This window comes from Schistocerca gregaria, chromosome 9 (genome assembly GCF_023897955.1).
Source record: "Schistocerca gregaria isolate iqSchGreg1 chromosome 9, iqSchGreg1.2, whole genome shotgun sequence".
Lineage (NCBI taxonomy): Eukaryota > Metazoa > Arthropoda > Insecta > Orthoptera > Acrididae > Schistocerca > Schistocerca gregaria.
In genome coordinates, this window is record NC_064928.1 from 29,695,676 (window position 1) to 29,721,141 (window position 25,466).

General features: G+C 43.8%; 1 protein-coding gene across 1 annotated transcript in view; it reads left to right on the forward strand.

Moving 5' to 3' along the window:
* Positions 1-25,260, forward strand: part of LOC126292122 (gastrula zinc finger protein XlCGF17.1-like) — a 139,781-nt gene extending 114,521 nt beyond the window's left edge. The window contains exon 6 of the mRNA XM_049985953.1: positions 24,160-25,260. Coding sequence (XP_049841910.1) covers positions 24,160-24,820 — 661 coding nt within the window. The 3' untranslated portion in view covers positions 24,821-25,260. The remainder of the gene's footprint in view (positions 1-24,159) is intronic.
* The last annotated feature ends 206 nt before the right edge of the window (positions 25,261-25,466 follow it).

Here is a 25,466-nt window from a genome sequence, read left to right on the forward strand (position 1 = left end):
AAGTTTTATGTCTAGCCTGGGCCCGTCAACACCGATATTGGACTGTTGATGGTTGGAAACATGTTGCCAGATCGGACAAGTGTCGTATCAAATTGTATCGAATGGATGGACAGGTACAGGTAGGGAGACAACCTCATGAATCCATGGACCCTGCATGTCAGCAGGGTACTGTTCAAGCTGGTTGAGGCTCTGTAATAGTTGGGGGCGTGTGCAGTTGGAGCGATATGGGACCCCTGATACGCCTAAATACGACTCTGATAGGTGGCATGTATGTAAGTATCCAGTCTGTTCACCTGCATCCATTAATGTCCATTGTGCATTCCAGCAGGACAATACGACACCCCACACGTCCAGAATTGCTACAGAGTGGCTTCAGGAACACTCTTCTGAGTTGCACCGTGCTGTTCAGAAGAGATCTCCAGCCTGTCGCGCTCTCACGAATTTATGGACAGAGGTGCAGGATTCATGATTTCAATTCCCTCCATCACTACTTCAGAGCGCGTCGTCTTGCGGCACTTCTGCTTGCTCGCGGGGCCGTACACGATATTAGGCAGGTGTTCTTTGGCTCTCCAGTGTATAACCAGCATTACTTTCGCTCACGACCACTCCATCGCTCACGCAGTAACAAAAGTGGTTCGGACTCAAAACAGCTATCGAATGCCTCCAGTGCTTGTGGCTGAAACGGGGAGTATGATTCGCTAAAAGAAACGCAAGCAGCCAGTGGCGAGTACCGAACAATTCTGTAAGGTAAACAAATGGTATTTTTAAATATTGAATCATCTTTTTGGTGAATTCGTTGATTACCAGAACTTAGATCCTCTCAGTTGAGAGCAGAATAAAGTTTGTAAGCTGGTCTTAAGTTTCTGAACTACAGTCGATATCTATTACAGCCATATCGTTTTTAACGACGTATGGGGTTTTGAGGTTCGCCGATGACATTGTAATTCTGTCAGAGACAGCAAAGGACTTGGAAGAGCAGTTGAATGGAATGGACAGTGTCTTGAGAGGAGTATATAAGATGAAAATCAACAAAGCAAAACGAGGATAATGGAATGTAGTCGAGTTAACTCGGGTGATGCTGAGGGAATTAGATTAGGAAGTGAGACACTTAAAGTAGTAAAGGAGTTTTGCTATTTGGGGAGCAAAATAACTGATGATGGTCGAAGTAGAGAGGATATAAAACGTAGACTGGCAATGGCAAGGAAAGCGTTTCTGAAGAAGAGAAGTTTGTTAACATCGAGTATAGATTTAAGTGTCAGGAAGTCATTTCTGAAAGTATTTGTATGGAGTGTAGCCATGTATGGAAGTCAATCATGGACGATAAATAGTTTGGACAAGAAGAGAATAGAAGCTTTCGAAATGTGGTGCTACAGAAGAATGCTGAAGATTAGATGGGTAGATCACATAACTAATGAGGAAGTATTGAATCGGATTGGGGAGAAGAGAAGTTTGTGGCACAACTTGACCAGAAGAAGGGATCGGTTGGTAGGACATGTTCTGAGACATCAAGGGATCACCAATTTAGTATTGGAGGGCAGTGTGGAGAGTAAAAATCGTAGAGGGAGACCAAGAGATGACTGCACTAAGCAGATTCAGAAGGATGTAGGTTGCAGTAGGTACTGGGAGATGAAGAGGCTTGCACAGGATAGAGTAGCATGGAGAGCTGCATCAAACCAGTTTCAGGACTGAAGACCACAACAACAACATGCTACAAAAAGGCGCGCTGCGCTGTGCTGCGCCGCGCCACACGCGCTATACGCTTCTCAATTTGCGCCTAGCCCGCAACGGGCCTTAGAGACATGTTCCTTCTCAATGATGCTTCATTCAACATATTGCAAGCCAGAGCTTACGGCATTGGCTCATATGTAACAAAAATTAGCAAAATTTAAATAGTTTTAATAGGTAAAGAAAAAAGAAGCAACAATGTCAACTGTTCAATAATATCGAAAAGTCTTGGATAATGAATGAGATAAAAATGTTGAGCATGTTTAAACCTTGCTGTAACTGTATAGTGTAACAGTCATGAATACAACTTCGTTCCAGTTACTATATTCTAGAAACTAATCAACAGCACCAACATGAAAAGACAATATTCTACACATAAATTACACAAAGGCCTACAGTTTCTCCCACAGTTCTCTTTAAAATGTTGTAGGGCTAAAAATGTGATGTCGGCTACTCGACCATCATCAGTTATTTTGCTCCCCAAATAGCAAAACTCCTTTACTACTTTAAGTGTCTCATTTCCTAATCTAATTCCCTCAGCATCGCCCGACTTCATTCGACTACATTCCATTATCCTCACTATCCATTCCGTTCAACTGCTCTTCCAAGTCCTTTGCTGTCTCTGACAGAATTAAAATGTCATCGGCGAACCTCAAAGTTTTTATTTCTTGTCCATGGATTTTAATACCCACTCCAAACTTTTCTTTTGTTTCCTTTACTGCTTGTTCAATATACAGATTGAATAACATCGGGGAGAGACTACAACCCTGTCTCACTCCCTTCCCAACCACTGCTTCCCTTTCATGTCCCTCGACTCTTATAACTGCCATCTGGTTTCTGTACAAATTGCAAATAGCCTGTCGCTCTCTATATTTTACCCCTGCCACCTTCAGAATTTGAAAGAGAGTATTCCAGTCAACATTGTCAAAAGCTTTCTCTAAGTCTACAAATGCTAGAAACGTAGGTTTGTCCTTCCTTAATCTAGCTTCTAAGATAAGTCGTAGGGTCAGTATTGCCTCACGTGTTCCAACATTTCTACGAAATCCAAACTGATCTTCCCCGAGGTCGGCTTCTACTAGTTTTTCCATTCGTCTGTAAAGAATTCGCGTCAGTATTTTGCAGCTGTGACTTATTAAACTGATAGTTCGGTAATTTTCACATCTGTCAACACCTGCTTTCTTTGGGATTGGAATTATTATATTCTTCTTGAAGTCTGAGGGTATTTCGCCTGTCTCATACATCTTGCTCACCAGATGGTAGAGTTTTGTCAGGAATGGCTCTCCCAAGGCCGTCAGTAGTTCCAATGGAATGTTGTCTACTCCGGGGGCCTTGTTTCGACTCAGGTCTCAGTGCTCTGTCAAACTCTTCACGTAGTATCATATCTCCCATTTCGTCTTCATCTACGTCCTCTTCCATTTCCATAATATTGTCCTCAAGTACATCGCCCTTGTATAGACCCTCTATATACTCCTTCCACCTTTCTGCTTTCCCTTCTTTGCTTAGAACTGGGTTTCCATCTGAGCTCTTGATGTACATACAAGTGGTTCTCTTTTCTCCAAAGGCAGTATCTATCTTACCCCTAGTGAGATAAGCCTCGACGTCCTTACATTTGTCCTCGAGCTATCCCTGCTTAGCCATCTTGCACTTTCTGTCGATCTCATTTTTGAGACGTCTATATTCCTTGCATGGAGAGCTGCATCAAACCAGTCTCAGGACTGAAGACAACAACAACAACATATTCCTTTTTGCCTGCTTCATTTAATGCATTTTTATATTTTCTTCTTTCATCAATTAAATTCAATATTTCTTCCGTTACCCAAGGATTTCTAGTAGCCCTCGTCTTTTTACCTACTTGATCCTCTGCTGCCTTCACTACTTGATCCCTCAAAGCTACCCATTCTTCTTCTACTGTATTTCTTTTCCCCATTCCTGTCAATTGCTCCCTTATGCTCTCCCTCAAACTCTGTACAACCTCTGGTTCTTTTAGTTTATCCAGGTCCCATCTCCTTAAATTCCCACCTTTTTGCAGTTTCTTCAGTTTTAATCTACAGGTCATAACCAACAGATTGTGGTCAGAGGCCACATCTGCCCCTGGAAATGTCTTACAATTTAAAACCTGGTTCCTAAATCTCTGTCTTACCATTATATAATCTATCTGATACCTTTTAGTATCTCCGGGATTCTTCCATGTATACAACCTTCTTTTATGATTCTTGAACCAAGTGTTACCTATGATTAAGTTGTGCTCTGTGCAAAATTCTACCAGGCGGCTTCCTCTTTCATTTCTTTGCCCCAGTCCATAATCACCTATTACGTTTCCTTCTCTCCCTTTTCCTACTACTGAATTCCAGTCACCCATGACTATTAAATTTTCATCTCCCTTCACTATCTGAATAGTTTCTTTTATTTCATCATACATTTCTTCAATTTCCTCGTCATCTGCAGAGCTAGTTGGCATCTAAACTTGTGCTAGTGTAGTAGGTGTGGGCTTCGTATCTATCTTGGCCACAATAATATAATTTCTTTTATTTCATCATACATTTCTTCAATTTCCTCGTCATCTGCAGAGCTAGTTGGCATCTAAACTTGTACTAGTGTAGTAGGTGTGGGCTTCGTATCTATCTTGGCCACAATAATGCGTTCACTATGCTGTTTGTAGTAGCTTACCCGCATTCCTATTTTCCTATTCATTATTAAACCTACTCCTGCATTACCCCTATTTGATGTTGTGTTTATAACCCTGTAGTCACCTGACCAGAAGTCTTGTTCCTCCTGCCACCGAACTTCACTAATTCCCACTATATCTGACATCAACCTATCCATTTCCCTTTTTAAATTTTCTAACCTACCTGCCCGATTAAGGGATCTGACATTCCACGCTCCGATCCGTAGAACGCCAGTTTTCTTTCTGCTGATAACGACATCCTCTTGAGTAGTCCCCGCCCGGAGATCCGAATGGGGGACTATTTTACCTCCGGAATATTTTACCCAAGAGGACGCCATCATCATTTAATCATACAGTAAAGCTGCATGCCCTCGGGAAAAATTACGGCCGTAGTTTCCCCTTGCTTTCAGCCGTTCGCAGTACCAGCACAGCAAGGCCGTTTTGGTTAATGTTACAAGGCCAGATCAGTCAATCATACAGACTGTTGCCCCTGCAACTACTGAAATGGCTGCTGCCTCTCTTCAGGAACCACACGTTGGTCTGGCCTCTCAACAGATACCCCTCCGTTGTGGTTGCACCTACGGTACGACTATCTGTATCGCTGAGGCACGCAAGCCTCCCCACCAACGGCAAGGTCCATGGTTCATGGGGGGTCACAGGTTCAAATGGGACCGCGCAAATTGCGACGCGGCGCGACTGGGACGCGACACGCGCCTGCGCCAGGTCGCGCGGCGTTGTGGTTGAGGCACAGTTTCTCGCGTCGCGCTTGCCTCGAGCATCGTGGGAAATTTGAGGAGGGGAGCGGAAAAGTAGCCCGGCCATATGCTCACATAGGAACGACTCACGTCTGCAGTGGTAGTATTGCCCACACGATAAATATTGCCTTACTCTATACAAAATTTTTTTGCCTTTGGGTAGTGTTTCTTTTTTCGCCAATTAAACGCTCCAGATTTCTTTGTTAGTACATTATACTGTATCTGTATATACTATATCTGTATAGTTTTGTTTTGTTTTTCTTCTGTCAATAAAAATGCATACTTCAGTAACTGGTGAGCCATTGGCAGCTGGAATTGTATCGTATGCCTCCGCGATGTTTTCAGATCGCAAGAAGCGACAGAGGGTAGTGAATAAGGAAGCAAGGAGTATTATAAAATCATGTGGTTAAGAAGTAATTCCGGTAAGCAAAGCAAGGTTATCTTCTCGCTGCCTAGTATGTTGGCGTATCTGTACGATCTGTTACAAAAAATTTGGAAAGGGGTAATCTCCTGGTAAAAAGCGTCCAAGATCTGAAGCATAGAAGTCTCACTGTGATTACTTGGACATGAATGTAATAATGTAATACGACACACTGTACTACACGCTTGTGAATATCCCATTTCCACTACAAGCTAGAAAGAGTCGAAAAGCAGTCACAAATAACAATGTTTTAATTGGTTCGCCGTCATGAGAAAAAGGATTTCAATTCTTGGAAGCACATAATAAGCATTTATAAACTAATATACAACAGGCTACACAAATGAAGAAAATGGTCGGTATTATTACGAAAATAAAAATATCCTAAAAGAGTGTCATGATTAGATATATTTAATTTGTTGAAATGTACTGCTGACAAAGGCTGATCTGCTATCATGACAATGTTTTTCGAACTCGAGTATCCTCCGCTGCAGACAATACACTGGCCATTGTGTTGTGCGACAAATCAATTTTTTATTTTTCTCAGTAACAACTATTTTATTCGCGATCACACATTGTCAGTTTGGCAAGCCGTAGGTGAGTAACCAGTATCTGTCATGTCCCTATCATTCCACCTGAAGGAACTGCTCAGATCAAGAAAAGGAATAAAATCCTTAGGTAAGTTTCTATTTCAGTCGCTCAGTGTTAAAAATACGATGGGTTATGCAGATTCCACCAAAATTCCAACAGATCTGGCAACCTATTTTTGTGGGAGTTGTTAACCTTTTCACATTCGAAGAAGCATCACCGTTTGGGAGTAAAGGCCGCATTTTTCTTGGTGACTAGTTTAATTGTACTTCCTTTGTCGCAATGTAATTTGCCAAACTGATCTCACAGCAGCTATTGCGACAGAATTCCGAAACGGAGTGCCTCATTAAAAAAGTAATTGGCAATCACAGAGTTCAATAGTTTACGAAAAACCTCATAGTGTCAGCTTGCAGTAACATAAAAGCAGAAATTTCATGTTTATTTTCATACTAGGAAGCTCTTATTTCGCTAGCGGTCGATAACTCTTAACAAATTAGTCACTGAAGTGAAGTAAATTAAAATGGAAGTATAAGTACTGATATATCGCCATAATAAGAAAGTTCCGTGTGTTTAAGAACTGACAAAACACTCTTCTCCTTGTGTGCATCATTCGCCAAACTTTCGTTTCGATGTCTCGAGCGGTTTAGGAGATATGAGAGATGTTGCGAGTATTTATTCTCGCGGGCGTGAGATCGGAATTGAGCGCGCTACGTGGGATCCATTTTTTCGAGATCACGCAGCATCATATGAAGTAATACGCACCAAACGCAAAATCATAGCGACCCCTAATTTTCGTTGCAAACATTTTGAGTTTTGCGTAGTGTCTTACTAAAATGTGTACATCACAGTAAGAATGGTCATTACCGAGGTGATCGGCACTTCACCGCGAAGCTGACATGTAACGCTACAAGTAAGGCAAAAACGAAATATTTTCAGTTGATAGTTTGTGTAAAATCGTTTGAGGAAGAAACAGGTTGCGCGGGCTTCGGTTCTGTCAGCGCAGAGCGTCGCCAGTCGGCGCGTGCTAAGTACGGTGTACGCGTCGCAATATGCATGCGGCACGTGCGTGTCGCGCTGTAGTGTCGCGGCACGTCACACGTGCTATACGCGTCTCAATTTGCGCCTAGCCTCCGTATTCCTCGGACCCGCGTGTCGCCACTATCAGTGATTGCAGACCGAGCGCCGCCACACGGCAGGTCTAGAGAGACTCCCTAGCACTCGCCCCAGTTGTACAGCCGACTTTGCTAGCGATGGTTCACCGTCTACAGACGCTCTTATTTGCGTAGCCTTCAGCTACGTCATTTGCTACGACCTAGCAAGGCGCCATATCTTCTGAACAAATAATATTGTGACTCATGTACCGTCAAGAGCGACGTTACTATTAATGGATTAAACTTAAGTATCAAACAAATAATGTCCGCTTTCTGAATTCTAATGCATTGTCATGTTCCAGAGCTCACGTCAGTATACCCCTTCCCTCCTCATGCCAACCTGCCTCCTCTAGTAACTCGGTGTTGGTTCTTCTGCCAACACTACATGTAGACTTAAAGTCAACAGAGAGGCGAATGAAAGCTGAAGATTTGGGGAGCAAAACCAGTGGACTTTCCCATTGACTAACTGATATGGGCGCAATAACTCCGATATCCTGCAATTCTTTGAGTTCAGCCGCGACTTTGTCCCGTAATGCCATGGGAACAGTTCTGGCCCAGAAAAATTTCGGCTAAGCATTGTCTTTCAGCGTAATAAGTGTAGCAAAGTTGTTAGCTTAGCCTAAACCTTAAGAAACGAGTTGCGGGGATTCTTGTAGCAAGGTAGCTACACTGTCTTTTGCAGGGAATGCCGACGCTGACAACTCATTGTTGTGAATGGTAAAGCCAAACAAATCAAAAGAACCAAGATTAAATGTGATCTCACAATCGCGTGGTTGTAGCACTGTAAGAGTCACTGTTCGCGTAGGCGAGCGACATATGGCAGGCAAAGTACACATTCCGAGAATGGGACTGTCTTGTCCATTATAAGCCGTCAGTTGTGTGCTAGTTTTATACAGGCATGGGGAGCCTGAGAGTTCATAAGTGTGGCGATTAAGCTGTGTGACAGAGGCACCTGTTTCTAATTGAAATATCACATTTCCCACAAAGAAGTAAATGAACAAAAAGTTTGTTTGACTGGCGTACCACTGATGAAACTGCACGGTTGCTAGTTTTGCTAACGCCTGTTACAGACTTTGAATATACTGCATGAATGACATGGGCCATGTGACTAGATTTTTGTGAGTGGGCCGAATTCGTACGATTGTTCTGCTGCAAACATACAGATTGCACATGCCCTTTCCTACCACAAGCATAACATTGAGGTTGTCGCGAGGGGCAGTTTTGGCATTTGTGCCACGAATAACACCAAGGGCAAGACTCAATTCTGTTGGCCTGTGTAGCCGTCCGTTAGGCTGCTGCTGCGGCGTGGAAGGCTGTTTACTCCGCGTGGCGAGCTGCCGCCACCGCCGAATGGGCCGCTCCGAAACAATGGACTCAACCCGACAAATAGCTGGCTGCTCAGATATGTGAGCCGGCAAGGCACCGGAATCCTACTGATCTACTCTTTGCGCTACCTGCAGAATTAATGGATCGGACTCTTTCAAAATCTGTTCTCTGAGTTTGAGGTCAGGTACGTTGTACATGATCGAATCATACAACATAACATTGGAATATACAGCACTGCAAGCACATTTGAATTTGCATTTCCTTTCCATACCCTGCAAATCTGTTACACACTCACGATAAGTTTTTTCTGACCATTTTTTGCAATTGAAGAATTTATACCTAGCTGCGACCACATTCAGTAGTTAGTTAGTGCCGCTACCACTTATTCATAATCAACTTCACTCGGAGTGTCGTTGGGGAAAGGTTTTTGAATGAGGTGGAACACAGCGCTGCCTATCTTGGATAACAGATATGGAAGCTTCACTGTGCCTGGTACATTGTGAATGATGACATGCACCTCAAACTGGGAGAACCACTTGAGCCATTCCTCGTCTTCTTCACTAAACTGTCGAGAAGGTGGCAATAGCAGCTGTAGTAGGCGGTGCTTGTGCCATCGCGCGCGCACTGTTGGCTAAAGTGTGGGTCATTTATTTTGGCGCCCGAGTTAAGGTTTGTTCTGCGCATCTGACGTCACAAAACACAGTCAGCCAATGAACAGGGAACGGCGTTGCCAGATCTCGACTACAGAGCAGAACACGGACGAGTGTATTCAGTTTTAGAAACGTTCAGTCATAAATAAAGTAATAGAACAAAAGCAATGTCTTGATAGCTGACTTTCTTTTATAGAAAGTTTGGAAAAAAGCATTCTTTATACCAATTACTTTATATTCTATTAATTACTTAAACCAATCAAGCAATATGACTCCTAATTCAGGCGATAGCAAGGAAAGGTGTTTGTATCAATCTCACGAACCGCTTTTTCCCAATAAAGAACAGCGGTAATTGTTGACAGTAGAACCCCTCTAACCGTCACCTTCGGCACCGGGACCATTGGAGTTGGAGTTGGATTCTGGTCGATGTATTGAAGGGCGATGTCAAAGGCGTCTTCTGCATCGTTCTGTGAAATCCCGGTGGGGGGTTCGACTTCGCCGTCCGAGTCCTCACTCACAGTTTCCTGGCTAACAGCGGCGACAGTCTGGTCGTCACTCAGTTCTTCCAAAGTGGCACAGTCTTTCTCACGTTCGTCGATCCACTCCACTCTTCACCGTCATTGGCAGGGACGTTCGGCTCCAGAGTTTGTAGATTTTTAACGATTTCCATTGCGTCGTTGTTTTGCTCATCTTCGGTATGCTCATTTTCAGTCATAACTTGTGGCCAAAGCTTACACCACGATATCCGCAGTGTGCCAGGTTGCAGTTCATCCCATGCTGCAGCGATTGTGTAGATAGCATCTTTGATGTTCAGGGATTTCATTGCCTCAAGTAAGTTATGACCTCCTTCAGATTTTTCCAAGATTGAGTTGATATAGTTTCTGCGATATCGCCTTTTCAACCATTCGATAACGCCCTGATCCGTTGGTTGGATGAGTGAGGTCACATTAGGAGGCAGAAAGAGAGCTTTTATGTCCCCTTTCGCCAAATCTTCCTCAGATGGATGTGATGGTGCGTTATCCAACAGCAGTAGAGCACGAACTGGCAGATTTTTTTGCTTCAAGTCTTTTTCGGCCGATGGCACAAACTCGTCGAAAATCCAGGATTTTAAAAGGTTGTAGTCCATCCAAGCAGATTATTGATTGCGGTAATAAGCCGGCAAGGAAAATAAGTTTATATTTTTGAATGCCCTTGGCTCCTTAGATTTGCCAATGACGAACAAGGGGAGCTTGTGGGTACCATGGCTGTGATTCTATCTTATACAATTTTCGTTCCTACCACGGATTCATTTGAAGCTGCGAGCGTTTTTGTTGGCAACATTTGTAAGTTCAGCCCTGCCTCATCAATGTTATACACTTGGCAGGGCAACAGTTGATTTTCTTCTACAATTTCTTGAAACTTAACAGAAAACTCCTTGGCAGCTGCGGCATCGGCAGATAGTTTTTCACTGGAAATAGAAACAAATCGGACACCATGACGAGTTTTCCAACGATCAGTCCAGCCTTCACTGGCAGCAAATTTACTTTCGGCTTCCAGTTTTTTTGTGCAAAACTGTAGCTTTTTCTTTGAGAATTGGCCCGGATATTGGAGTTCCTTCCCTTCTTTCTTGACAAAACTACATCCACAATGCGTTATCAAGCAGTTCAAGTTTAGGCTTTTTAAATGTTTTGCGATTGTTCAGAGTGTTTTCACCATCATTCGTAACTGTATAGGATTCAACGTCTTTCCGATTCTTCCTCCAATTCTTAATTGTCGTAACACCTACATTCAGTTCCTTTGCAATTTTTTTGGAGCGATTCTCCTTCGTCCAGTCTTTGTAGCACTGCTAATGTTTGATTTAGTTAAAGAGTTACGTGTTTACGTTTGAATCCAGACATGTTGAGAAACAGACAACGGTACACAGAATGAATCTACAGTAATAAGTACTGTAGAGAACACGGAATAAAGCAAACAACGACGTTTTTTAGTCCCAACCAAGCATGAAAGTGCACAATAACGTACAGTATAACAATACGCACAGCGACAGACACCGCAACAATGGCCCGACAGTCGGCAAAGTCTCGCGAGCCTCAGCATGGTCGAACTACCCAGAGTGACGGACCATCCAAGGTCGGCTTAGACGGGTTCTACTGTATTTCCTATTGTACTTCGGCGAAGTGCGAGTAATTCATAGGCATACCAGCAGTGTTTGTCCGTATTGTACATGACGTGTTAGAGTCCTCATGGAGCTACATTGCAGGACGAGCTGCGCTAGCGTAACGGTTAAGGCGTTGGGATAGTAAGTGAGAGGTGTAGAGTCAAACCTTGTGCGGTGCTTAATATTTTCTTTATTTAAAAGCAATATCGAAGTGTCTTACTTCACGAATTTTATGCGTTTGAATGCAGTTTTTTGAAATTTCTAGTGCTTTGTCTCTTCATTAACCCTTTCGCTGTTACAGAGACGTGCTCCCCCATTCCGCGCTGTGCTCGATTTTGTCATCACTGCACTGCTCGCCTGTGCAGACACATGGTGTTCCGACTGCTTTGACACACTTTATCATTCGATTTCACAAAAACTATTTGGCCCAAAAATTAGATTTTTACACATCTTCTTGACTGATACCTTCCCCCTATAAATGACTTAATTTTGTTTCGATGTTCAACCCAGTTATTGTGCAGCATTAAATGTAGTAAACCATTGCACGAAATTTTGAAGAGTTTGCGGATGTAAAAGTCCATAGAGTATACTTGTCGTATGGTCGATTTTAGTTGCCACAATGTTGAGAATGAAATGTGGACAAGATACCTAAATTTCATATCAAATTTACTGTATAACATTATCTCATTTAATTTCAGTACCACATAGGTGTCGTATGTAATATTGAGAAATATTCCGTCTTTCGCGACTGTAATAAAAGTTTTAGTTACACCGGGCGCGTTTGGCTTTATTTTAAAACACTTCAATCAATGAAAGGTACGGCACATACACAATGATAATCATGTTCTCTTTCTTGTTTTTGTTCCACAGTAGCAGTTTTACCAAAGGTATTGAAATATATTCCTCTTCTGCAACTGTAATAAGCGACTTATTTAGACCAGACGCGCTTCTCTCTTTTGAAGCATCTTCAGTGGACAGCATTTCGTGTCCTTCATTGCCATGCCACCTTTCGTAGTTTTGTGCTGCAGTAACACAATATTCATCGTATGTGTCGGCTGATCAGTGTTTTAGCAAATAAATGAAGAAACCAAAGAAAATTTCTGCAACACCCGCCTGAAAACACTGATTAGCAAAAACGACAAAAAACTGTTAAAGCAAAAAAATCCCATGCAAAGTAAAGGAAAGAAAATTAAGGCACCAGAAAAAATACAGAGAAAAGTCCGTTGCCGTCAGGTACGGGGTTGGTTGCTAAGTCCTCGTCGACAAATGTCGGGTTCTGGCCACTTCTATAGGGCGCCTAAATCATGCTACATGCTCGGAATGCTATACAACAATCGAAGCAAATCACATTAATAGTTTTTATTACAATAAAGAAGATATAGAATACTTAATTTTGGATTTACAATTGTGTTGCAAGCGACGGGCGACATGGAGTGAATCAAAGTCCTTGGTGTGGATGACACGTAACTGCTACCGCAGTGCTCTGCTAGTAGCGTGCAGCCGAGGCCAGAGCGTGGGCCGCCGTCGCGTCGCCGCCTGGTGTGCCCTTCCCTTCTTGCTCCTCTCGTTAGGCCGGAACAGTAGGGGCTGCACTTGAGCCACACATGAATCGGTATTGGTAGCCCATTCCATTCAACAGTCCTAAGTCGTTGTCATCTCAGTGACTTTGGGCAACATACGACCGCGGCCTGTACTCCACTTACGATGCAGTCAAAAAATTCAGACCATCATTGGAAGGACGACAGTTTACCACCTATACGGACCATAAGCCGCTTACCTACTGCTTTTAGGAAAAACCAGAGAAAGCATTCCTAGGCAGTTGTGGCTCTTAGATTGTGTCAGCCAGTTCGCGACCGGTATTGTTTACGTGGAAGGGAAGCTAAATGTTCCAGCAGACGCACTTCCACGTGTAGAAACAGTGAACGCAGTAGCAGATGACGCCTCACGTGTGCAAATGTTGAAAAATGCGACAGCTCAACGCGCAACAAAGTGATGCGGAGTTGCATTATGTACTGCAACAGTCGAGGGGACTGAGCTTGCAGTTTGTGATATCACCTGAAGCAAACGTGGAGTTATATTGTGACGTACTAGAAGAAAAGATAGACCCATTTTTGCCAGAGCAATGCAGAGCTCAAACAGAAGCATCAGTGCACAGTCTGGCATACCAGGCAGTAAGAGGCGCTATTGGATTAGTCAAATGGAGCATCGTGTGGTCAGGTATCGACGTAGACTGCAGAAAGGTGGTAAAGCTGTGTGTGGCGTGCCAGAGGAATAAAATCACACGGTGTATCAGGACACTGTTAGGTGCACTTGTTCCGCCAAATGAGCGTTCTGAACGTGTGCGTATTGACACTGTAGGCCCACTCACAGCATAGGAAGGCTTCAGTTATTGCCTCACTCTGGTAGGTTCACCAGGTGGCCCGAGGGGTTTTCAGTGAAGGACATCACGGCAGAAACTGGAATATAAACATTTTTTCATGACTGTTTTGCTTGGTTCGGTGCCCCACTCACGATTACCACTGATCAGTGACAGCAATTGGAAGCCTGCATCTTCAGAGCATTGACCACATTATTACGTACGAAATGCATATACACTATGGCACACCATCCCGCATCAAAGGGCATAGTTAAGCACCTTCATCGGCTGTTAAAGGCACAGCAGTACTGAGACACCACACAACACTAAACTTGACAGAGGCACTACCTGTCGTGTTTTTAGGTCCACGAACGTAATTTAAGAATAATCTGGAATGTATAGCGGAGGAACAGGTATATGGACAAATGTACCTGGAGAAGTATGGGGACTGCTACGGTCGCAGGTTTGAATCCTGCATCGGGCATGGATGTGTGTGATGTCCTTAGGTTAGTTAGGTTTAAGTCGTTCTAAGTTTTAGAGGACTGATGACCACAGCAGTTGAGTCCCATAGTGCTCAGAGCCGTTTGAACCATTTGAGAAGTATGGTTAGTGACACAATCACCGTCTCGAACTTCGCCACCCTATCGAGAGAAAATATACTCCAAATGAGACCGACAATGCCTGCAACCTAGTTGGAAAGACAGTCGTTCGTTTATGCGCAGCTAGACAAGTCCACACATACAATGATCCAGTGTCTAAGGCACTGTAGCGACCGCACGACGGACTGTAGGGGCAGCAATACATTCTGCACATGATCAAAAGTGGACCCGCCACGGTCGCACTGGATCAGATAAAGCCACCGCTTCTGGCTGCAACTCGCTCGCAATGACCACGGACTGCGCGGCTCCACCACACCCCACCCCACCCCACCCCACCCCACGAGCAGCACGCTGATCCAGGCAGGCGCTGCGCCACCTGCTGCGCCTCTCTGTCAGAGCCCCCGACTCGTGTGGGAGGCTGAGACTTCGTGATAAATTCAGTCTGCGCTACCGTTACATTGTGCATGCATTCCTGTTTGTATAACTTTGAGCTATTATATGTCGACATAAATATCTTGTTTTCTCCATTACCTACAAGAATAATGATAACGTTTTTGGACATCAGCTTCTTATTTTAGGTGGCAGGGAAATGAGAATGGCTTTACAAATATGTGCTATTACACATCTACTAGCAGAAGAAGATTTCTTTTTGTATCAGCTTGGTTCCCCTTTAATTTCGCAAGTGATCCGCGAAATGCGGTCTGATGTTTGCCCGACGTATTTCTAAACTGTAGAACGTACGGTCGGGTCATATCGTAATTACTCCGCGATTGGAGGAATAATTACGATATGACCAGGCTGGACGCCTGACAATTGTAGAAGCAAACTCATAGTTCAGATTATTTTGTAGTGGTTCACATAGACATGTATTTCATAGTAAGACACTCCAACATCTCACAACTGGTTCAAATACCTCTGAGCACTATGGGACTCAACTTCTGAGGTCATCAGTCCCCTAGAACTTATAACTACTTACACCAAACTAACCTAAGGACATCACACACATCCATGCCCAAGCAGGAGTCGAACCTGCGACCGTAGCGGTCGCGTGGTTGCAGACTGTAGCGCCTAGAACCGCTCGCCCACTGCGGCCGACCATCTCACAAATCTGAAGAAAAGGACCACTGTTGGTGTTTTGTGTCTGTGTGTCTTTACTACAGACCAAAATATGCAGCCGCGCGCTATCAGCCGAGCGGTCTGAGGTGCTGCAGTCATGGACTGTGCGGCCGGTCCCGGCGGAGGTTCGAGTCCTCCCTCAGGCATGAGTGTGTGTGTTTGTCCTCAGCATAATTTAGGTTCAGCAGCGTGTAAGGTTAGGGACTGATGACCTTACCAGTTAAGTCCCATAAGATTTCACACACATCTGAACGAAATATGCAAATACACTCCTGGAAATTGAAATAAGAACACCGTGAATTCATTGTCCCAGGAAGGGGAAACTTTATTGACACATTCCTGGGGTCAGACATCACATGATCACACTGACAGAACCACAGGCACATAGACACAGGCAACAGAGCATGCACAATGTCGGCACTAGTACAGTGTATATCCACCTTTCGCAGCAATGCAGGCTGCTATTCTCCCATGGAGACGATCGTAGAGATGCTGGATGTAGTCCTGTGGAACGGCTTGCCATGCCATTTCCACCTGGCGCCTCAGTTGGACCAGCGTTCGTGCTGGACCTGCAGACCGCGTGAGACGACGCTTCATCCAGTCCCAAACATGCTCAATGGGGAACAGATCCGGAAATCTTGCTGGCCAGGGTAGTTGACTTACACCTTCTAGAGCACGTTGGGTGGTACGGGATACATGCGGACGTGCATGGTCCTGTTGGAACAGCAAGTTCCCTTGCCAGTCTAGGAATGGTAGAACGATGGGTTCGATGACGGTTTGGATGTACCGTGCACTATTCAGTGTCCCCTCGACGATCACCAGAGGTTTACGGCCAGTGTAGGAGATCGCTCCCCACACCATGATGCCGGGTGTTGGCCCTGTGTGCCTCGGTCGTATGCAGTCCTGATTGTGGTGCTCACCTGCACGGCGCCAAACACGCATACAACCATCATTGGCACCAAGGCAGAAGCGACTCTCATCGCTGAAGACGACACGTCTCCATTCGTCCCTCCATTCACGCCTGTCGCGACACCACTGGAGGCGGGCTGCACGATGTTGGGGCGTGAGCGGAAGAGGGCCTAACGGTGTGCGGGACCGTAGCCCAGCTTCATGGAGACGGTTGCGAATGGTCCTCGCCGATACCCCAGGAGCAACAGTGTCCCTAATTTGCTGGGAAGTGGCGGTGCGGTCCCCTACGGCACTTCGTAGGATCCTACGGTCTTGGCGTGCATCCGTGCGTCGCTGCGGTCCAGTCCCAGGTCGACGGGCATGTGCACTTTCCGCCGACCACTGGCGACAACATCGATGTACTGTGGAGACCTCACGCCCCACGTGTTGAGCAATTCGGCGGTACGTCCACCCGGCCTCCCGCATGCCCACTATACGCCCTCGCTCAAAGTCCGTCAACTGCACATACGGTTCACGTCCACGCTGTCGCGGCATGCTACCAGTGTTAAAGACTGCGATGGAGCTCCGTATGCCACGGCAAACTGGCTGACACTGACGGCGGCGGTGCACAAATGCTGCGCAGCTAGCGCCATTCGACGGCCAACACCGCGGTTCCTGGTGTGTCCGCTGTGCCGTGCGTGTGATCATTGCTTGTACAGCCGTCTCGCAATGTCCGGAGCAAGTATGGTGGGTCTGACACACCGGTGTCAGTGTGTTCTTTTTTCCATTTCCAGGAGTGTACTTTACTATTTTCCTTACCTCGTTGTAGAGTATAAAGCGCAGTTTATCTTCTTTGAGAAGTAACTGTAACATCGATCTTGCTCCTTAATGGGAAAACAATCTCAGAAAATTGAGGAAAGAGCTTTAGACGCACCATAATGGGGATATCCACAATATGTTGCCAGGAGATGGCGTTTCATTTTCTCAGTATGACCTAAACACCGATAAAAGCCAAATTTGTGCACTTGCTGCGTTAAAAATCAAGTGTTAAAAATAGAAGGTGTAATTTTTTTCTTTGTGACACGTCGAGCAGGGGCGTAAAAGACAAAAGTTGACATTTTAATGACTTGAAACTATTGGGCAGGGACAATTTCTTATAAAGTAATGATAAATCATTATAATTTCATCAACAGAGAGTCCTTGGTGAAACATTGTGAATTAACTAAACAAACAGTTTTTTGTCTTGTTTCGCAAATTTTAATATGGTTCCTGCACAACCTAGGTTTCGGATTATAAGCCTGTTTTCAAATACCTTACTGATTCTAAAGATGAGAAAGCAAAGATAAACATGATGATAAGGCAAAGGTAAACTTCTCAACTTCTTAATGGATCTATCCATGGCTTAACGTCAGTGACCATTTTTGACAAACTAAATCTGGAATTACACAATTCAGCAATTACGCTGATACAACTAAACATACCTAGGAATAAAGTTATGCATCAGCCTAGAACTTTTTATCTACTGATGGACTGAGCCTGAAGTTTTACTTTTATTCATGGGTTGTGATATCACCTAGAAGAGGTGAATAATTGAATTGGGTTTGCTCATTTAATAATAGGTGTGGGGATATACACATCTGCTTCTTAAATTCTAGAATTCTAGAATTCTAGAATTTCTAACTGGCTGAGTTTTCTGCATACTTTTCGTCTGTGTGCAAGACATCTGCATCTGTTATGTATTAGTAGTTTTTGTTAAGGCAATGTTACTCAAAGGCTGAACCAGGCTTTTTCAATCTTCAGCTTCTACGATTTTCTTCAAAATTTTGTTTTGTTATGCGTGTGACACGGAAGATTTACAGTGATAGTATTCCATGAATTTCGGTGCTTTGTACAGAAAAAACTGCTGCAGCAGTTTCCATTTTTGCTACTGCTATTTGCAATGTCTCACTAAATCAGTTACATGCAAATCCGCCTACTTTGCAGATTTATTTATAAATGTAAGCCAACTTCTAGTTATGGGTGCGTATGTATCGGAGAAAATTACTGTAAAGTACGATATTCTATCATTGTACTCATATTTCGTGTCATATCCTCAGTCGAGTACATGATAAGTTCCACCATAAAATATTTTGTAATTTTAGAATTGTGTAGCTGGACAGTTCCTGTGAAAACGTAATTTTTACTATGTCATCATTTACGATTTTCATTTGTGCACACCAAATATTTTGACAGAACTATCTTTATTCAGACCATAGTTCTCATTTAAGGCAGTGTATTTTCGTACCATATATCTTCTCAGGACACCGTCACCATTTACTTGTAATGCAGACAGTCGTGCTTATTGCAAAGTTACTCAGTATCCGCTTTTGCACTTGTACGTTGTAATTATGTGTCTGAAAAAATAAGGTTATGGTATGCCATAATAATGTCTTCTGTGTGTATTACAACTGTGTGTGGCACAATGTTTACGCTAGTTTTCTCCTACAACACAGTGAACGTTGTCCTCAAATGTAAATTTACACTATTTTTGTGTGTATCACAATGGTCTGCTAGTGGATATTATCTCGACAAAATATAACTTCTAGTCATAAAATTGCAGTCAGCATAAGGAAAACATTTCATTTGAGGTTTCTAGCTACAGTATGTCATCGAAAGTATCCACACAACCTGGCTGAAAATGACTTATAAGTTCGTCGCGCCCTCCGTCGGTAATACTGGAATTCAATATGCTGTTGGCCCACCCTTAGCCTTGATGACAGCTTCCACTCTCGCAGACATACGTTCAATCAGGTACTGGATGGTTTCTAGGGGAATGGCAGCCCATTCTTCATGGAGTGCTGCACTGAGGAGAGGTATCGCTGTCGGTCGGTGAGGCCTGGCACGAAATCGGCATTCCGAAACATGCCAAAGGTGTTCTGTAAGATTGACGTCGGGACTCTGTGCAGGCCAGTCCGTTACGGGGATGTTATTGTCGTGTAACCGCTCCGCCGCAGGCCGTGCATTATGAACAGGTGCTCGATCGTCTATTGAAAGATGCAACAGTGGGAAGTAAGAAGGTGCTTAAAATTTCAATGTAGTCCTGCCTGTGCTGTGATAGTGCCACGCAAGACAACACCTGCACGAAAAATACGACCACTCCATAACACCACCGCCTCCGAATTTTACTGTTGGCAGTACACACGCTGGCAGATGACGTTCACCGGGCATTCGAAATACCCACACCTTGCTATCGGATCGCCACATTGTGTACCGTGATTCGTCATTCCACAAAGCGTTTTTCCACTGTTCAATCGTCCAATATTTACGCTCCTTATACCAAGCGAGGCGTTGTTTGGCATTTACCTGCCTGGTGTGTGGCTTACGGCAGCCGGTCGACCATGAAACCCAAGTTTTCTCGCCTCCCGCCTGTCATAGTACTTGCAGTGGATCCTGATGCAGTTTGGAATTCCTGTGTCATGGATTGGGGAGACGTCTACCTATTACACATTACGACCCTCGTCAACTCATCGGCGGTATCTGTCAGTCAACAGACGAGGTCGGCTTGTACACTTTAGTGCTGTACGTGTCCCTGACGTATCCACTTCACTATCACATGGGAAACAGTGGACCTAGGGATGTTTAGGAGTGTGGAAGTCTAGCGCACAGACGTATGACACAAGTGACACCTAATCACCTGACCACGTTCCAAGCCCTTGAGTTCCGCAGAGCGTCCCATTCTGCTCTCTCACGATGTCTAATGACTACCGAGGTCGCTGGTATGGAGTACCTGGCAGTAGGTGGCAGCACGATGCACCTAACAGGAAAAAACGTATGTTTTGGGGAATGTCCGGATACTTTTGATCACATAGTGTAGGTGTAACGTAATATCCTAAAATAGCAATTGTAGCTTCAGTGTGTAAAGAGATTTTACCTGCATAGTGTAAGTGTTTCTAAATTAAACAATGTGAGATTAATTTAAAGTAAGATAATCACAATAAAACTGCAAGTAATTGCCCAGTTTTTGGTTAGGTGGAACTCGATCTGACTGCTGTGAAGTAAATAAAAAGCTGCTCTAAGTGGGTCTGTTAGTTGTGCTGCTGTGAGTCACCTAACAGAGATATCAAATTAGCCTCAAGTACTATGCTGCGGCACTATGAGTCCTGTGTGCTGCAAAATCAGTCCTCGTAGCAACTCCTTTTGAGGTCCTGTCTTCCATTAAAACTGAAACTGAAACTGAAGCTGAGCCATTGTGACAGTCGCCTGGAGAAGCTTGCCGCGTCCCAGGACAGGTGGGGGCAGGTGTGACAGGCGCACTCTGTTTACTGTCGGGAGTTCAAACATGCGACGAATAGTGGTACACCGTACGGAAACGTCCGTAAGGGGTAGAGACAACAGCCACATGCAGTTAGTGTGTACTCTCCACGCACTCGTTCAACAAAACGAAACATATATTCTTGTTGCTGTTAAATCAAAATGTAGCCAGTGGCTCCAAATTGTGTTACACTTTCGTACGAGTGATACCTGTCACCTACGATTCAAAATCGTATTTTTACCATTCCAGCGACAGTAACAGGACATTGAGAAGATCGTTTTAGCTCACTGTATCTGAATGAGCTATGAAAGAAAATAAAAACCTGATCTAGAGTTATGCATTGCTTGGAGGTTCCTTCTCCGTAAGCACATAACACACAACGTGACAAACGTCGAGGTGTTGTAGAGGGCGCACCGAGGAACAAATAGGGACCTGTGTCCGGAAATATCACCCAAACACGCTACGGAACATCGAAACCTTAGGCGCCAGTACCAACCGCTAGATCACCCCATCGACAGGAAATGTGACTTTCTACGCTGCCGCACCACAGGTGTAACAAATCGTCCAAATGGCTCTGAGCACTATGGGACTCAACTGCTGAGGTCATCAGTCGCCTAGACCTTAGAACTACTTAAACCTAACTAACCTAAGGACATCACACACATCCATACCCGAGACAGGATTCGAACCTGCGACCGTAGCGGTCGCGCGGTTCCAGACTGTAGCGCCTAGAACCGTTCGGCCACCCCGGTCGGCACAGGTGTAACATTTCGCAACAATTTTCGTTATCCAGTGATCACGACTGACTGGAATCGTCGCCAGCGGAGAAGGTGAAGCTGGCTGCTGCTCAGACTCCTATGAATGTGTGCACAGTTGCCTCGATGTGCGCCAGTTTCGGACACACATTTCCATCTGGAGAGTATTTTTCTCCTGCATACCAAAAATATTGGATATTTTAGAGGGTTCAGGAGAAAAAGAAAGTGCAGATAGTACCCGTGTCTGAAACAGTCATTGACTGGGACAACTGAGAATAGCATTTACAGGAAATAAGGTCTTTCTACGCAGCTACTAGCATTATCTTCTCCATTGGACATCGTGGCAATCAGTTGCGATCACTGAATAAGAAACTGCATTGCAAGACATTGTGTCTATGGTCCGTCAGTGTACAAAGTCACAGATGCTGCAAATGGGTAGCCTGCTAGCAGGCACCAGCTCTGTAGCATCTTTGGATGACATTTCTGAACGTGGGTTCCTAATCTCGATTTGTTCCTCGAGACACACTCTACAACTCCTCAAAGTTTATTAAAACATTTGTGGAACACCTTGTACTTACATTGTGACCTCTTCTTGGTGTCTGTAGATACTTGAGATATAGTATGGGTAATAACCTAAGATCATATGTTAATAAAATAAAAAATTATAATAGTGAAAAATTAAACACATCTTACGTAGGTAGACTCCTGGGTTTTCAGTAATGCACCCACAAGAGATTGCACTGTAAGGAAAAGGTAACTGAGACAGATACATATTAAATGTAGGGCAATGATGTTGTCCAAAAGGCAAAAAGGTGTAAAGAAGGAATACACAGCCTAGTTCCTAGTTCATAACTCACAAAGTGTCTGTCCTAAAAACGGCTTTGTTAATGGTGCAATAATATTTCAGCAAGAAACATGTAATATGCACCGAAATATAAACATGACATAGTTCAATAAATTCCCATCACAACAGATTAAAGTTAGCATAATACAATGTGAATCCTGACGTAACACGGAACATAGCAAAACTCAATGGTCAATTTACTAATATATGTTCTCAAATTTTCCCTCGGGTATAAATTGGTAAGCAGCACTTTTGGGTTTTCTGTGCCACATTTCGCTTCATCTGATGTTTGTGTTTCTGTTTAGTTGGGACATCCTGTGGTATTTTTCTCTCCAGTTATATTCTGATCTGTTTCTTTACCTCTACATTTTAAGGCAACTGGCTCCCTTAATTCGTTATTGGAATCGAAATTGTGTGAGTTTTCAATTCAAGCAAACTAAACTTTCCATTTACATACTCTCACCCTGAATGTAATTGCCAAGACGAAACTGATTATTTTTACAGTCATAATCAAACATTTCACATCAATTAACATCATTCAATTCATGTCCAGTTGGACCTTTTCTGTGAACTGTAGACCGTTTACAGATTTTTTCAAATACACTGTCGAAAATAGTAGGTGTAACACAATAAAGCTCCAGTCTGATATGTATCAAGAATGCGAAACTGTTAAATGACGTGAGAGGTGTTAAATGACTAACTCATCCTGAAGTCATGTCCATCATCGCCAGCAGGAGGTGTGCCTGATGCTGGTCCTCTGGGCATGATGGCTGGACTGTTCTTGGCACGTTTTGGGTAGTATCAAGCCATTGTCTAACAATTATCAAACCACTTCTTTTGTTGTATCCCGCACATCCCATAGTTTCCGAAATCACGATTCCATGAATTCGATAGGTATGCATCTTGAAAGCCACCGTCTCTATGGCTTCTCACCAATCATCTACAGGCACATTGGAGTCGACCTGGCCGCCGCAGACGGAATTAAGACTCATTGCTGAAAGCAGACAGTGGTGTTTTATGCGCCTCTGGACCCTGGATTTACACCACACTATCTATAGTCTCTAGTGTGTGGGAAGGTGTCGCTAATAAACGACCTATGACAACTCAAAATCGCAGCACCAAACCATTTCCCAGGTCGACCTTCCTGTAACCACCCACTGTCGTTTAAGTAGTTTATTCCAGGTCTGTCGCGGTGTAAGTAGGCATCTCATAGTGGAACGTGTGTTCGACGGTCCATTACTTTGTGAAACATTTTATCTACTGCTCCACAACCAAGCTGGCATCGTTTATGGTAGTTTAAACAATGTTTCATAGTCTTTCTTGTCACTGGTGAATTCTATTTGTTAGGATAATTGAGAAAAAAGTCTTAGCATGCCCCAATATATCTATGATCTACAAAAAAAGGAATATATGAAGTTTCGTATTTGCGACACACCATAGGTGACTTGTGGAATATAGACTTTGATGTACAAGTTCACATGCTATACATTAAAGTTCTGTGGCCCCCATCAGCCAATTTCTTGTGTCTGCTGAAGGAATGGTTATGGTTTGTGGCATCCTGTGTTTTCACTTTTCAGTAATCCCACTGTCAATGAATTTTTTTTATACCTGGCTTCTGTGAAGTACCGTGTGACAAATTTTAAGCCTCTAAATTTCGAGTACATATGGACTCAAATCTCTCTGTTGCATCTTCAGAACGCCATACAATATTCTGTTAATTTAATACTGTGTATTCCTAATGTGTGATCCAGTTTGCAGACTATGCTATACAATGTGCGTTTGTGGGGAACTTTGAGACATAAGATGACCTCCCATATGGTAATATAATTTTTTATTTCTAGATTTGCACTGTTATGACAATACTTTCTGACACAGTTTTCTCCATTTTTATGCAGCACCAGCCCCGTTGGCATCGAGGACGCCAAGAGTCTTGATGGCAGCTGGAATTTGGTTACCAACGTTTTACAGGCTGCAGGAACAGGCTACAACATACAATACACCACCAAAGAGAAAGTCTCCTGCGGGAATAAAAGTGGTACAAGTTGTCTGGTGCATAGTTGTGACATTTGTAAAAAGATGTTTGCAGATTTGAGGGGCCTGAAGGATCACACATGCATGATCAGATGTACCTATCATTCGTGCTGTGTGTGTCGCAAGAAATTCGCAAGGAGGAGTAATTTAAAGAGGCATTTCCTTGTGCACACTGGTGAACGCCCGTACAGCTGTGGCGTCTGCGGCAAGACATTCTCGGAACGTGGCACACTGAAGCGGCACGCGCTCTTGCACACTGGTGAACGCCCGTACAGCTGTGCCGTTTGCAGCAAGAGATTCATCCAACGTAATCAATTGAAGCAACATATGCGGTTCCACACTGATGTAGGTCCCCACATCTGTGGTCTTTGCAACAAGACGTTCAAACATAAAATGTCCCTGAAGCGGCATGCGCAGTTGCACACAGGCGAACGCCCGTACAGCTGTGCTGTCTGCAACAAGACATTCACACAACTTAGTTATCTGAAGCAGCATTCGCTGTTGCACGCTTTCGGACCTGCTTAGATTTGTGGTGTTTGCGAGAAGACACTCGTGGAAAACAAGCATTTGAAGCAGCATTTGTGGTTTCGCACTGGTGAACGCCCTTGCAGCTGTATTGTGCGTCATAATAAACACAGGGTGTCAGCAACCTGGGGGATACTGGACCCTGCACACTCGTACTGAACCATACAATTGCTGCATATGTCAAAAGAAATTCTCATCTAGTAGCACCCTGAGAAAACACTTAGTTCTTCATGTGATTGAACATCAATATACCTGTGATATGCTTCTATAAATATTGGCAACAATGTACAGACTAGAAAAACATTTATTTTCGTATTTTCGTACACATGGCAACTGAGAACTGCGTGAAAGCACACTTTGTGAGAGCACAATGACAGCAACTACATTGTGCCATAAGACGTTGAAGAGTGAAAATGGATTAAAATGCTTATGAATTCTTAGAGTTAGCGTTTTTATTATACTTTACACCATTCTCAGCCTTGATCATGGTCATTCCCATCTTAAATGATTCTCCTAAGATATAGTTAAGTAGTTGATGTTGGTGATTGATTGCCATAATCAATAGCCTCTCATTTAGTCAAAACAATATTAATTTTTTTTTAAACACAGGTGTCGACATTTCTTCAGATAACAAGAGAAATCTGTC